The 15,995-nt window shown below is 40.4% G+C and overlaps 1 protein-coding gene across 1 annotated transcript in view; it reads right to left on the bottom strand.

Annotated features, from left to right (window-relative positions):
* Window positions 1-907: 907 nt before the first annotated feature.
* Window positions 908-15,995, bottom strand: part of ALDH1A2 (aldehyde dehydrogenase 1 family member A2) — a 54,000-nt gene continuing 38,912 nt past the window's right edge. The window contains exons 8-13 of the mRNA XM_071568640.1: window positions 12,744-12,846; window positions 9,701-9,885; window positions 8,824-8,988; window positions 8,256-8,413; window positions 7,430-7,504; window positions 908-3,134 (exon numbers count right to left, since the gene is read on the bottom strand). Coding sequence (XP_071424741.1) covers window positions 3,062-3,134; window positions 7,430-7,504; window positions 8,256-8,413; window positions 8,824-8,988; window positions 9,701-9,885; window positions 12,744-12,846 — 759 coding nt within the window. The 3' untranslated portion in view covers window positions 908-3,061. The remainder of the gene's footprint in view (window positions 3,135-7,429; window positions 7,505-8,255; window positions 8,414-8,823; window positions 8,989-9,700; window positions 9,886-12,743; window positions 12,847-15,995) is intronic.

The following is a 15,995-nucleotide window of genomic DNA, read 5'->3' as shown; positions in this document are numbered from 1 at the left end:
ATAACAGAGCTGTCCATGCCACTAGTGAAATAGAAATGATACTCTGGTTAATATATATCTGATATCCCAGGCTTTCAGGAAGAGTACTCCTTTTTGAGAATGCAATTTCCCTCATATTATTAAGTTCTATTCTCTTTTATCCCATCTATTCCAGTCAAGTTACTTTGCTGTGATTGCCTGCAGAATGTTGATTAAACCAGCAGTATTAGTCTGTGACACTGAGGTACCAGCACTGCTTGCCACACAATGAAGAGGCTTGGCTGTGTTAACTGAGCAGTTACTTCCCTACACAGGCACCATTTCAGAGGAATGCAGCTCCTGGCGATGCAAGTAACGATGGAGTGAGGGAGGGTTGTGTAGTACCTGGCCATGGGAATTTTACTGGCAGTTGGATACATTCAGCCTGTCCTTTTCCCACTTTAGCATTTTGAAATTAAAGACAAGTAGAATGTCACTCCATAAAAGACCTGAGTGTTAATATAATCATCTCTGTGACTCATCTACGAGAGAAAGAAAAGGCATCACGATTTTTTTAAACATTATCCAAAAATCAAGCTGTGATGCAGCAGTTTGCAAGGGTGCCCCACTGTTTTTGATGATTTCAGACCTGCCCCAATAGCTCAACTTTACAACCATGAGGGTGAGGATGAACTTTGACTATGACCTAGATCTGCAATTCACAAGTGTTTTTCATACAGCTGCAATAATATTCCAGAAAATGTAATTGGCCTTTTACTTCATTCACTTTTGCAAATGAAAATAAAGCTACTGTGAGAGCAGATCTTTTGCTAAGAAAATATTTTTTTTAATATTTTTATAGCTCTGTCAACAATAAAGGAGTCTCACAGTCTAAAGTCTTTCTCTAAACCTTTTTAATGGAAAAAACTTCATAGAAAATATCCTTTGACTTTTTTAATAACATATAACTATATACATGATTAAAAACTGTAACAAAAAGCTGCAGGGACTGGAAAAATGTTTTGTTGGATCCATGCAGATGGTACATCTAAAAAAGGATTTCACAAATCCATGTACATCAAATGGAGCTGCAGTGACAGGGTTGAAAAAAATGGTAACTCTATATTATTTACCTGAATGTATTGAGAATAAAGCACAGACATACAAAATACACAAAAAGAATACAAAAGAGTACATGGTGTAAATGCTGTTAGCACAGGAAGTTTCTTTTTTAAGTAAATAGGAGAAAATAAGTAAAATCTCCTTTTTCACATTTTATATTGCAGTTTAAAAGATAACTAATCTCTTACTTGCTGTATTTTGTTTCTCTCCACTCTGACATACACTACAGTAGAAGTATATGGCATTTGAATTTAACAACTCAGGAATACTTTGATTTATCTCCATGTCTGTGAATGTACTGTCATTTCTGAATAACAACATGTATACATATTGTTTTAAAAACACATACACAGTTTGACATGAGTTACAAAATATTGAGGGCCACCACACTACAAAGTGCTGGACCCTCTTGTCCTGATCCAGCAGCGTGCTGAGGGACATCTACAACTTAAATCTAAGAGGAATTCCTCAGAGAGCAAAGGAAGCATGTACAGAAATTGTTTGCTGATCAGGTCTGGAGTTTTCAACATTCATATTATAGACTGCCACCAGGTAAACTTACACCTGAGGTCCTAATTCTGTCCTTACACTCCAGATAATGTAGCTACAAGGGGTAGATGATTTACTGTACTTTAAAGGAGATTTTCTTAATTCTAAGTTAAAACAGAAAATGAAACCTGTTTAAAAAAAAAAAAAGCCTGGGGAATTGATGAGCTCTGCAGCTGGAAAGAAGAAAGAGATAGTGTTTAGTGAGTCAGTTACAAGTTGGAAAAGATTCTGTGGGCAGCAGGTAATAATGTGACAGGTTTTAAACACCTCACTTCTGAAAGAACTTGCTTATATTTTTGTCCTGGGCCAAAAACCCCCCAAATGTAATTGCAAACTCAGTACCAGCCAGTAACATCACGGCTCACACGCATGGTGAGCATGGCAAGCCATCATTAAGGAAAAACTGAACTCAGGCTTAGTTCTTGACAGGTGCCCTTTGGCTGGGCTCCTCCTGCTGTAACTTAGTGATTCCCAGTGTAACCACAGGCAGTTTAATAGCAGACAAATAAATGGAGCCTGCGTGTGCATATACTTGTTTAAAAAAGAAAAAAGGTGAAAGCAACAACAGTAGCAACAACAACAACAACAATAACAAACCTAGACGAGCAGTAAAAGCTGAAATATTCTGTGAAGCCTTGGGATCTGTTCCTGTTCTCGTTAACACCCTCCCACCCTGTCTGGCCTTGCTCTTTTGGCAGGCAGGTAAAACCGTTCAAGTTCCTGTAAGTGAAGGAGGACTTTTGCTTATAGCAAGACAGAAAGTAATTATGAAAATAAGCTTTGAAATCCAAATTGCTGTGAGCCATGAAAGCCAAATCTCACTGGTAGGTATTTGGCTTTGCTTGTCCATATGGTGAGTTGATTCCCTCCCCAGCTGACCTCTTTGTGTGACCATGCTAACTGGAAAGTTGCCAGTCTACCAGGTTTGGGGTCATCACCGTTCAGGGTCTTTCGTTTTTTAAGAACTTTAGTGATCCTTCTTTGTGCTGTTCATTGTCAGTGTTTTGGGTAAAATCTGGCTTGTAGAGCCCTGATTGAAACTACAATGTCAGTACAAGGCAGATCTGTTTGAGAAGGCAACCTGAAAACAGTGAGACTTACTTTGTTTATTTAAAGAAGAGATAACTGTGTGTGTGCATGCATTTGCATTTAACAGTTTTATAGCTAGAACCATTATTAAAGGATGCCCAATAGCAACTTTATCTCTTGTTATGATTTGTTTTATAAAGATGTAATGATTCTCAGGAGAGTTTTATGAAAACATGCAGAGCTGGTTTGCATTACGTACGCAGTTATGTGCCGGTATATATGTTGCAACTTAATTTCTTAAATATATATTGTGTAACACTTTTTATTCCTGAGTGCTGGTCTCCATAAGGAATAGAGAAGGTGGCATCATGTGCTCTTCTGCACAACACGGTTCTTCATTATTTTAGGAGTTCTTCTGAGGGATCTTTATTGTCACAGTTTTAACTTCAGAATATTCTCTCAATCCACATTCACCCCTAAAAAACAAATTGCAGTGTCAGCTTTTACCAGATATTAAGCAAAAACCTGTGAAGTGATTTCTTGATTAAGGTAAGATACAACATAAAATTCCAGTTTGGTTTAGGTCAGAAGAACAATGGATGGTTCCAGCATTTGATAAGGAGATACAGAACTTTAAAGCCAGAAATACTCTTTGTCTGTTGATAGAACTGTTGGGAGTGAATTGCTGCCCTCTGTCCTTTCCAGACCTTGAAAATGTCCAAACACCAAGACCTACACCACTGGCCAGTGAAATGACTGCTTATATTTGCACTCAAGAAAGAGGAGGTCTACTGAGTACAATGAAAAATGAACTACTCACAACCCTGGGCAAAGATGAACTTGACTCGTAACCCACTGATCTTTTCATCCAGCAATAGGAATCACCATTTGCATGTACTGTGGAAGAGGGTCCAGCTTGCTCAGGTTTCCTCTAGATTTCTGTAGAAGAACCTTTTTTTGTCCTGGCACAGCACCTTCCATAAAATCCTCTCCACAATAAAAGGCAGCCACTTACTCAGTCCCTGTCATCTGACACTTGCCTCTGAGGGAGGGTATGCTTTGGATAAATTATGCTTAAGAAACGTGTGTTTCTGAATGCTATCAACATTTTGTTGCAGTCAGCTGCAGCCTGGCTCATCTCTTAGGCAGCTCTGCTGAGATTTAGAGTGGATATTGTAGGGCTTCTTGGGACTCAGGCCTCTCTTCTCTGAAGTCCAGGTATTTGCATTTTGCTGTGCTTATATTGATTAATGGGCAAGTCTTTAGGTCGTCAGTTAAGTTCTAATATGTCATCCAAGTGCTGTGTATGTAAACACTGTCCCCACCTCCAAACAGGTACAGTCCAAGTCTGGAGGTGGAGTATCACTTCCATATGAACTCATATAAGGGTTATTTTGCATGAACTCTTACAGATATTTGTTTCTTTGTTGAATTCTTATCCCCACCCCTAAAACACACACAATATTGCTCCATTACTTATATATGTTCACTGTTTAATACCACCTTCCCTCTGGATTCTCCTGTGCAGGACTCAATGCCAACTGCACCATAAAGGATATTTCAGAGGAATTCCTCAGAACCTCCTTCTAGTAAGTGTTTCAGAATGGAGGGAGAGGCCACTGTTCAAAGCAAAGTGTTGCATAGCTTATTTTGTATTTACTTCTACACCATAGATTTAACAAAAAATATAACATTGGGGTGGAACTCCTGTAATCTTCCTTAGCAAGTGAATTAATTTGGGCAGAAATACCAGCCCATTTCACTTCACCTGCAGTTCTGAAAACTTTCTGATGTGCCTGTGGGCTTGGTAAGCCTTACATGTGATATAATTGATATTTAACTCAGGCTGATAATTCAGTAGGCATTTTTAAGATGTACCACAGTCTAAGTAGATGCAAAAAATATATTAGTGAAGATTTTTTGCCATGTGAAAGGTTCCCATTGATTTGGACCATCCCTCCCAGGGAGTAGAAAGTGGTAGATTTGTCTCCAAAGAATGACCAAACCCTTAGCTATTTATCAGGCTTAGCTGAGCCCTCAGGGCTCAGTGGAAGCTGTCACCAGGAGCAGCTTGGAGCCCAATAACGATTGCTAAGTAAGTCTCTGTGTGAAGGTTTCTGCTGGATTCAGCAGGACCATGGCAGAGCTCCAGACACCTGTTGGACACATTCTTGGAAGCCAAGAGTTAACCTGGCCAACAACTTCGTGTTCCAGCTGCCAGTTGGTTTCTTATCTTGGTCTGCCAAACAAAATTAAAGACATTTATTGTCTGTTTCTTCAACTCAAGGCTTCAGGGCTTTCCACGTTTTTCTTCTGGCCAAAGGTTTGGAAGTGGACAACTGTGATGAATTCTAAGGCAAGTATTTTTCAAAGGTTGAAAAGCTGCACTTGCTGAATAGGAAGGTGGGTTATGCCAGACATTCAGAGCAGAAGAGTCAGTGTGTGTTCACTTAAAGGGCTCCCTTGTCCCCACAGCCGAAGACAGGGAGCAGTAACATCCTATTCTATGGCCACTTTGGGTCTTCTTGGATTGCAGTTTGGGCTCGATGAGAACAAGGGTTGTGTCTGAGAAAAGGAAGGAGCCCATGGGTCAGATGTGCCTGGTGGTATCCCTTGGTTGTGTAAGTGTGAGGGAAGGGGAGCAAACTGCTTTTCGAAAAGAAATATTACATACTTTCTTCCCTCTCTCAGTACAATTGAAAAAAAGATAAGGAAAAGAATTACAACTCCAAGCTGTTCTGCTTGCACTTGTGTTTTGGAGTGCTGTGCACTGCTGTATCTCAGAGCCATTCAGAAAATGATAATTCCTGTGACATTAAAGGATAGTACTGAAGTAGAATGGAAAGACCAGAATTTTTGGAAATTCTAACATAAAATGGCCACATGTGGCTATCTGGGATGAGTCACCCAATTTTTAGTTACAGGATTTAAACTTGTATTGCCCAGATAGTGATAAGAAGCTTTAAAGAACCATGAATGTAAAAAAACATGTCTTTTAGACCCCTTCAAGAATCCAAGAATACTGTAAGTAGGCTTAATGCAAGCAGGAATGAGCTGTATTGTGTACAGGAGTTCTGAGTCTCTACCAGGATGCACATACCCTGCTGTGGTTTGTGGATGTGTAAAATGAGTATAACAGATCTCAGCTTTCTGGATTCATTTTTTACTCGTGTGTGATGAAAACTTGTGAGTTTAAATGAGGGACTTATGTATGGATGAACACTGTTTTTTATTTATTTTCTTAGTTGCCTGACTCAACATTATTTATCCTGTAAAGTGTATCCCTTAAAAACAAGGATCTAAGAAACTGTAGCAGTTTAATAAAAGGTATGCAGGTATTAATGCAGGGTGGGGGAGGTGAATTAGAGGGTGCTATCTGATCAAAGCAGTTCTGAAAGGAGTAGAATAATTATTCATAAGTAGGTTTTCAGGCATCTTTGTGAGATGGAGATTGTTGCCACTCCAAACATGTATTGTTTATGATGAATACTTTCAAAGCTGTAGATGGGAATCAAGTATCCAACAATTTTTCCATGGGAGCTGGGGCTCTGCCTGGTTTCCCCCTCTCCAAAGCTCCACGACACCAACACGTGAATATTTTGCTTGCCCAGTTAACCTCCCCTGAGTCAGTGGGGTCGCTCTTGGGTGTCAAGTTACTCATGTGCTCTATCGAGCTTAGTAGTTTTAGAATATTTTCACAATGATAAGAGTTAGATGAGCTGACATATTTATGCCAGTGTGAGATCACCTCATAACTCATGAATGTGGAGAATAGTATGAATGTGTTATTCAAAGTACTCCCTAACGAGGGAAAATACTTCAGACTACACAGAGCTTATTTTATAGATCAAGTTGTATACTTCAACATACTTAAAGTTTTAAAGAGTTTGACCTTACTTTAGTTTTACTGCTGAGTTTGCCTTTAGCCATAAGCTATTTTGAAAACTTAGGTGAGACATATCTGGTATTCTTGCCTCCCGCACAGAAATTAATTGAATCCTTTGTATGTAACCAATCTGGGGCTGATGCAATTGCTAAACTTCCTTGTGATTGCAATGAGAACGAAAAACTGGTAAGACTTTAAATTAGGTACATGGGACAGTTTTTGAGCGTGGAGCTCCATTTCAAAATATTTGGCACTTAGTTCTAAATGGAATAAGAAAGTCAGAAAGCTTTGTAATGGAAAGTGATTTTTTGAAAGGGATGTAAACACATTTGCCTCCTTCTCTAGGCCTGATTTCATTTAACATTGTTTATAAATCTGCAAGCTGATAACTTTTTTATGAAGTTCAGATGACCAATATTAATAAATACAGTAAAAACTGATGAAAGGAAAGGAAAACATAGCAAGAGAGGCAAAACATGTGGCAAAACAACTCTGAAACAAGTACACCAAAGCAGTCAACAAGCACACAGCAGTACCAAAAAGAGGGTCATTCTGAAAGAGTGATGATGAATAGGGCTAAAAAAACCTTACAGAAAACACAGTTTTCAAGTTCAGAAAAATACTCAAAAATTTTTCAGTTCCTTTCAGGATAAGAAGAGAGTTCCAGTCAGGTAGTTTGCAATGTTAAAAAAAAATAAAGAGAGAAGTGGTCTTACCATGCAAATCAATTGCATTTAGAACTGGCAATGATGGAAAATACCTTATATTATGCCCTGATCCTCAGGTTGGAATATTTCCTGATCTTAATTGGCATGGAAGGATTCACTAATGTTAATTAAGGTGTAGAGTTGAAAACGATTTAACAAAGAGCAGTGTAATACTTACATCTCTCTCCCGTTGCCAGACATTTTGAATCCTCCAAACGGACTTTGGGCATTTAAGGCATTGTAGCAGTTTATCCTGTAACAGGAAGAGGCATTGAGTCCCACTCCACTGTCAGACACCTTTGGATAACTCAGGGAGAGGCTGAAACTTGTGGAGCTAAGGACACTGTACACCTCTTAGTAGTAACAAACTCGGTTTTTGTTGAAAACAAATGAGGATTTATGCTAAAAAAAAACCCCGATCTGCTCCTTCCTCATAAGGAGAATGGGATTTGACCTGTGAGGACTGGAGGGAGCGCACACTGCACTTGGACACAGCTTCGGTAATGAACTGTTAATCTGCTGACAAACCTCAATGCCACTTTATAACAAAGAGCTATTACATTTGAATTTGCCTGTTTTTCCTCCCTAATTTCTTGCAGATCTTTTGTTTACCCAGGCTTGACACACTAAATTGCAAGCTAGTAAACTCTAGAGGTGGCAGTTACCTATTCCTAAAGACTAAGGAGGAGGCGTCCCCTCAGTTCCTCAGTGCTGTAGCAAGCACAGGATTCTTTGTGCCTTCAGCAGAAACCTCAGCGGGTTTCTCTGCTCAGCAGGAAGGATGGTTTATACTGTTTGTTTTCAGCAATGCACTCAGCAGTGGGAAAGGTGCTCTCCCTTTCCAACAGTCCCAACAGTTCCCTGCAGCTGTTCTATGTCTTGGCTGGTGATTCACCATTAGAACTGTCTAGATAAATATTTTTAAGGAAGGGTGCAAAACTGAGGTGACATAATGATAGTGAGTCTTTGTCTGTAGGAGCAGGAGTGCAATAACTTGTGCTTACCAGACTGTCCCAGCCTGCATTGCTGAGGATACTGTCAGGGCCTTGTTTATGTCGTTTGTAAAGACAGCAGCTACCAGCCCAAAATCAGAATTGTTGGCTCTCTCTATAACTTCATCCATGGTTTTAAACCTCAGTATTTCTTGAACAGGCCCAAAAATCTGCAAAAAAGGATTAATCATCAATTAATAAACTAGACCACTTTTTAAATTATCTTCTCTCTCCTGTTGTACTCTTTAAAATTTACCACAGCAACATTTACTAGTGTTAATATCTGTCTGTAAAACTGCATGAATTTCCCAAGCAGGTGCCTCAGTAGAACTCATCCATTCAACTCTTACCTCCTCTTTGAGGTCTGAGACCTTACAGCCAATGACAAAAACTGAGTTTCCTTACCCAAATGGTGTCAGTTGCTGTGTTCATAAGGAGTTCTGAAAAGATTTTATTTTTTCTTTTTAATGCAGTGGTAATTGCCACTCTGAATCTTTTGTCTCAGGAATTAAACAAAACGAACAAACAAAAAGTCATGTTTAGAACACTCTAAAATGATCTTGCCCGTGTGTGTAAATACCTCCTCCTTGGCAATCCGCATGTCATCTGTTACGTTGGAGAACACTGTCGGTTCAATGAAGAAGCCCTTTCTTCCCAGTCCTTTACCCCCACACTCAAGTTTTGCTCCTTCAGTAATGCCGCTTTGAATCAGTTCCAAGATCTTGTTGTATTGTTTTTTATCAATCTGAAAGAGAGAGGAAGCCATTTGAATTGCAGACCGTGTACTTGACAGTAGAGTCAAAACAGGGTTTTTCAGGCAAGTCATGTCCCAGGGAGTAGGTTCAGGCTTATATTCACTACTCTTTGGAGATGCAAAGACCTACAAGTAGCTGCTGACTGTAACTCTGGGCTCAGTCTTCTTAAGGCTGTGTCCCCTGACGTTTGTGGCTCAACCCACATTCTTGCTAAACAGTCTACTTTATAAGCACATTAAAAAAACCCCAACAGATCATTAATTTTTGTCCCAGGTTAACTTCCTGGAAATGGTATAAATGGTTATTAGTGGCAGGAAGATTTTCTAAAGACTTCTCTCTGATTATGCCCATCTTCTGCTTAGAATTCATGGGTCTGTAGGCACAGTTATGGTTGTAGACATTTCTTGAAACTCAGTGCTCACAGAGCACTTTTGAGAGCTTCTCACAGTTTACAGCTATATCTCAGAAGCTGAAGATCCAAGTCTTGCTCTTAAAACTGGGAGGCAAATATTGATATTTAAGATGAGATTTTTTTATTTAATGAGAAACACTTCAGAATTCCTTTAGAATTTTAACCTTGAAACCGTGTATCATGTCAGCTATTTTGGACTGTGTGTGCACACTGACTGACCTCTGTCTTAGCAGAGTTTAAACACTTCCAGGCACCTCCTGGGCTGCAGAGCCAAAGCACAGTCGCTTTACCTGTGGGCCTTGTTCTGTAGTCGGGTCGAAAGGACTCCCCACAACTCTCCTCTTGGCACGTTCTACACTTCTTCTGACAAACTCTTCGTAGATTGATTCTTCCACATAAATCCGTGAGCCTGCGGTGCAGCACTGACCTTGATTGAAGAACACCCCTTGGTGAGCTTGTTCCACTGCATAGTCCACTAGAAAACCAAGACAGCATGTGTTGCACTGAGGCACCGTAGACAAATCTGCTTTTGCACCAGTGTCATGTGTATTGCATAGTGCCACTTTCCCAAAATACCAGAAGTAGGATTTGGCTAAAAAAACCTAAATCAAAACATACTGTAGTTTTTTTCAGGTCATAAATGAGGATGATTCATTTTGTGTTATAATACCTGTGAAAATACAGAGGTTTTATGTATGTCCAGAATTGATTTTTTTCTTCATTTATTCCACTCTGGACATAACTATACTGGAGGGATGTTAGGAGCATTGCAGCTGTTTCAGAAACATTAGACTTCAAGGGACTGCTTGTGACTTCAGGCATCATCTAGGTAAAGAAAGGTCCCCAAGTAACACATTCCACATTCCATCTCATGACACAAGCCACAAAATATGGCTTAATATCCCACTGCGGGAGTTAAACCAAGACAGTGCTTTAGCAATCTATCGCAGTAGGGTGTGCAAGAACAACTTCACCAGTGTCTTATATGGCAGCAACATGTAATTTATCAACTAAAACTATTAAGAGACCCCAGGAAGTGGGATGTGCCCCACATAGAGTCTGTCTGGGCTCAGAACAGGAGGGGAAAATTTGTCGGTGATCCCAAGCTGGCACTTGGTTTAATACTGCACATGTGAGAACTAAGCAAACCAAGTATCTGGGAGATTTTGATAATGGCAAGACCTGTCCTTCCCCAAAAGCCAGATTCTTCTGCAACACAGAAACATCTTCTTGGCCTACACAGATGAGTTGGTAAGGCTTTAAAAATATAGGTCAGTTATAGAGCCATCAACCCTTGATTTCTACTGTGACTTCCTCGGAGGTAGAAGTAACACATTCTCTATCCAAGCAAGAGAGAGGATCCCATCATATTTAGACATCCAGATTTACATTCTTCCACTGCGTATAACATCTGACTAGGCAAGAGGAATGAATTCATCCCTAGGCAGTGATGCCTCTACAGCACTGTAATACCTCTGTTACCAGCTGCAGCACTTTGGAACAGTGCTTAAAGAACAATCTTTTATGGACTAAACAAAGCAACTGTGCTTTACTTTCAGCACATTCTAGACAGCTTCATCTAACAGAAATGTCTATCCTGCCCTCAGTGTGGTCTGTAGAAAAATTATATGGGGTGTTCCCTGGACCACATTCAAATTTTCTCATGCAGCTAGCTCCATGGTGATTGAAAACACTAGTGGATAGCTGTGATTAACTGATGTTTCTTCCTCCATTGTTAACAGTTTTTCACCATGAGGGGCTTCTCTGAGCTTTTGTTGTGCACTAAACTTTCAATGGTTTTATCACGTTTTCTGCTAACTTTGGGCACACCATGTTCCTCAACCAGAACAAACAGTTCCCTTGGATTGGTGAGCAAATTGCTATTCTTAAATAATCAGAGCTTTGAGGTCTAAATCTTAGGTCAAGTGCTGGAGGTTGTAATTGTGGGAAAGCCAGAGAGCTTTAGAGAGCTTTATGTGGAACCAACGGTCTTGAGGAAGACTGTGCTCTCCTATGTGTCTGTTATTCTCCTGATGCCTATAGATTCATCACAGATAAACTGCAGTCCTGTGTGGCTGCCAGGAGCATTGTTCTTCCCCTGTGGAAGTTCCTAACACAGACCTACTCTTGGCATGTATCACTCTACTAGAAGTGCTCAGGTGATCCAGTCTGAGTTGGTGGGTTAGGGCCATTTGAGATGTGGTGATACTTGGTGGGAGATGGAGATGAGTAACTGGAGTAGAAGGCTGTAACATCCACACCTGGCTCCAGCTGACAGGAGCTTTACCAGGATGACTTGTGGCTGAAATTTAGATCCCTGACTGGGTAAAACATTTCTGTGTAGAGAAGCTGCTGGAAGTTGTCAAGCTTTTCCTAGTCTTTCAGATATTGATAAGTTTTGAAAACAGATGCAGGATTGTAACCAACTCATAATTGACATTGTTCCAAATTATTCTTCTATTTACTTCCCCGTTTTAAATTAGAAGACCAAATCCCTGCGTCTCTCTATTTGTGTTACAAACTTCTCAGAAAAGGCAGTGAGTACAGTGTGCCTGCACACAGCCTGAAACAAGAGCTCTGAGCAAGGTGTGAACCGTCTCATTCATCTTAATGGGGTGTTAACTTCAAAACCTCCTGCTGACAATTTAGATATCAACATTTTTAACTATTTCTTCGGTGATTATTTAAGCAGAAACGTGCAGTTTGTGTTTATATCCTATCCTAAACAGCTGTCCTGTACCTTCTCAGGTGCCAAAAATCTCAGCTGCACAACACCATACATCTGCCAAAACTTTCAGCTCCCTGCTGACAGTGGCAATGAAGATATTTCAATACACAATTCTTCAATTGTGAAAATTTTAAAAAGGGAATGATCTCCATTTATAGTTATTTAACAGAAGAATAGTGCACTGACTAGATTAGCCACTCAAGTGTAAATGAAGGTTCTCCCTGTTTATAATGACTGTGAAGAAAAAAAAAATCACAGAATTTCCAGATTTAAAGCACTAAATCACCTTGCTGCAGAGTTTAGGATGCCCAATGTGTATGGGACCATGACTGTGAATAACACCATGTCTATATGCTTGCTTGTAACTTTTTTCCTGCTTTCTTCTTGACTATAAATGTGTGGGTTCAAATGTTGTCTTTTTATAAAAAATATCACACCTTAGGCTGCTTCTGTAAGATTGAAAAGTGCAATTAGATACAGCTGTATTGCTTCACTTCAGTTTGTATGAAAGATGTGCCCTAAAATGGGTAAAAAAAAAAAAGAAAACATAGAAAAAGACATCCCACAAACATGTTTTTAAGAAAAATATGGAACTGCTGACTTACAATCAGCATCTGCGAAAATAATGTTTGGGCTTTTCCCACCCAGCTCCAGTGTAACTCTCTTCAAATTACTCCTTCCAGCTGCTTCTTGGATCAGCTTCCCAACCTGAAAGGAAATGGAGACACATTTTACAGGGAATGTAGTCATAGAGTTCACTTTAACAGCCAAGACTGGCTATCACTAGAGCAGAGCTTTAAACAATCCAGCAGGTTCTTCGATCCAAACAGATCCTCAGCAGCAGGGGACAGCTTTCCATTCTGTCCTAGAAACTGAGAGGGGACAAGGCAGAGCACCAGGGTGTGTACCCTTCACCCACTTCTATCCATGCTGAAATGGCTTGGGGCTTGTTTTTAGGGGCTTTAGAAGGGCGAAATGAAAAATTTGAAATTGGTGCAACTAGAATTCCTTCCATCCAAACCACTGACAGATCCATAAGGTTTAATTTGTCAAATTCTAATGAAATCATCAGCCTCTCCTGCAGGATTAACAGCACAGAGCAGAACACCAAGTAGGGCAAGAAGTTACAAAAGCACCATCCCAGATCTGACCTGCAGCTGCACCACAGATAATCTTAATATGGGTTGAGGAGGTCAAAAGCACCTCCAAAATGTCTTTGTAGATTGTGGGGTCAGCCGGAGCAGAAAGGAGCCACAAACTGCAGATCTTGCCAGTGAACATGAGAGTAGCTTAAATGGAGCAGCAATCTGACAGCTACATATTTGACATGTTTCCACATCAGTACAGTTGGACAGGCAGCTGTGCTCCCTGGAAATTCTTCTCCCCCTGGATCAACAAATCCAAAACAGATGAGATTTTCTATTGGTGCAGTGTAACTGCGCCCGTTTTGCAGCTAAGGATCACACATGGATTTAGGCTCCTACATGGTAAAACACAGGATTAAAAGTACCTGTTGAATCTTGAGAAGCCTGGAAACCTTGCTAGGTGCTTTCTTTTAACTGGGACATGTTTTAATGAAAGTTAGATGTGAAGTGAGATAGGAGTCAGTCCAGAGCTGGACTTTTTTCTCTGGTCTCTCTACATGTTCGTATTTCTAAGGTTATGTGAGTGAGATTCCCTGCAGCAAGGGGTTAATGGATGAGAAGCTGAACCTCTCAGAGAATTGAAGGCAGTTTGCTAGAGAAAGTTAAGTCAGCGCTGGAGTAATCAGAAAGCAAATGAAACAGAAACCAGGGCCCCCAAAGGAAAAAAAAAACAAAGCAAAACCCCCACAGGATAATGAAGGAATTGTCAGCCACTTCATGTACCTTTGTGATTAACTGTTTATCTGGTGATACCACAGTTGAGTGTGACTGAGGTTATTTCTTTTTAGAAAAAAAAAAGAAAAAGCTATTTTTCTTTATCCAAGTATTGATGGAATGAAGTGTTGACATTATCATGAAATTCCTTGCATATCCCCTTAATTGGAGCTGATTTTATTGCTATGTTTGACTGACAGCCAGAAGTGAACCTGACAAAGAAGGATCCTTTCTGCCTTCCACCCCCACCACATACATGGAGCACGTCATCTAGAAATTCCAGCCTCTCCAACTGTGCTGGAATTGTACACTGAAACCAGAATTCTGTGTTGATAGCCAGTGCCAGCCAATGCCATTCACACCCCCACTGCCTTGAACAACCACCACCTATTTCCCCTCAAAAATTCACAAGGAAGCCAGAGCAATGTGTCCAGCCCTCATCTTTCTACCTTCCATTCTGCTTTAATGTCAAAACTCTTTTATACATGTAAGTAAAGATTTTGAAAGGATTCTATGCAAGTAAGCGATAGGCAAATAGGCAAGTCCAAATACAATGTATATGGCAAATATTAAAGTCCAAAGAGCGTGGAGACAATGGTGTCATTTTGGAAAAGTATGGTCCAGAGTATTTTTAATACAGGGAAGCTGTTGTCAAATTTCCAAGTACAAACTTAATAGAAAGCTTGACTGTGTCCTTCCCGTTGGAAATCAGTGGAGACATCAGGACAGTGAGGCTCATGCAGCTCAGCATTTTGTTCACTGTGCTCCCTTTGTGGCCTGTGCTCTAAACGTTGAGAAAAGTCTAAGGGAAGCACCAGCGCTGTGGTTATTTAGTGACAAAGGCAGCCTTTTGTGACCGACCCCGTCTTTATGGAAAAAGACAGCATGAAAGGGATAAGTGATAGTGTTGCAACGTGCATGGCCTTTCAGTACACGCTTCCTGCGGTGTCTCCCAGCCCTATCCCCGAGCTCCCAATGGGCAGAACAGCCTTGCGAGGGAACGCTGCGAGCGAGGACTCCCCCACAGATAATGGAGCTGTGCGATTATGCAGCAGGAATGTTGGCAGAGAAAGCCCTGACTCCCCATCCTTGTTTTGAATAGGCTTCAAGATTGATATCAGGAGTATCCCTGGATAGCTTGTGAAGTACCAGAACCTTGTAAGCTGCATGGAGGCTGAGGCACATGTAATTTGGCTTGTTTCAAAGAAAACAATTCGTTATGCAGAACAACAACAACAAAGATTAAAGAAGCATTTTGAGGCACCCCTGTGCAAAAAAACCTGTGTGAAGAATAGTCCTGGAAAGGTCTGTTTCTGGACTGTGAATGATATGACATTAGGCATTGCGAGTGTATCATGATCTAATATATTGGACTGCAGCTTGTTTATGCCTTCTGTATTTAGAAATCTAATGTCTCTTTCAAGAGGTGGCTTAAGCACTCATATGTTAAATACTTTGTGCAGAAATGAAAAAAAGTTTTTTGCCTTTCATGTTCTCTTAATTTTCTGTTTTCTGCACAGGTGGGTTTGCCTCATGGCATGTTCCGAGAGTGTCTCCAGCAAGGACAAGCAAATTTGAAACACCATCGGATAATTTGACTCTGCAGTGCCCTGTGTGAGGAGCAGCCCTGCAAAGAGCATAGTGAATAGTGCAGGAAAAGTGAAAAAAGAATCCCAAACAGAAATTTCTGGAGAGAATCCTAAGGTATAAATGGCTCATTTGTTTCTTGGGTTAAATCCTGGCCCCATGGAAGTCAGTGGCTAAACTCTTGCTGAGGTTGATAGGGCTGATACACCACCCTGTTTGTATTGGATTCAAGAAGGTGAAACCTTTTGACATGTATCTTCCATAGGCAAAGAGGCACAACAGTAGCCCAAGGACAGCTCCCTAAATGCTACCAAAAACACAAAGGAAGGAAAAGGGAAACAACTACTTCTCATTCAGGAAGCACAAGTTGTCCAAGTTAGGATCTAAAAAATTCCAGAGAAGCAGGAATGA

Source organism: Pithys albifrons, chromosome 13 (genome assembly GCF_047495875.1).
Source record: "Pithys albifrons albifrons isolate INPA30051 chromosome 13, PitAlb_v1, whole genome shotgun sequence".
Taxonomy (NCBI): domain Eukaryota; kingdom Metazoa; phylum Chordata; class Aves; order Passeriformes; family Thamnophilidae; genus Pithys; species Pithys albifrons.
This window is presented reverse-complemented; position numbering and strand designations above follow the sequence as displayed.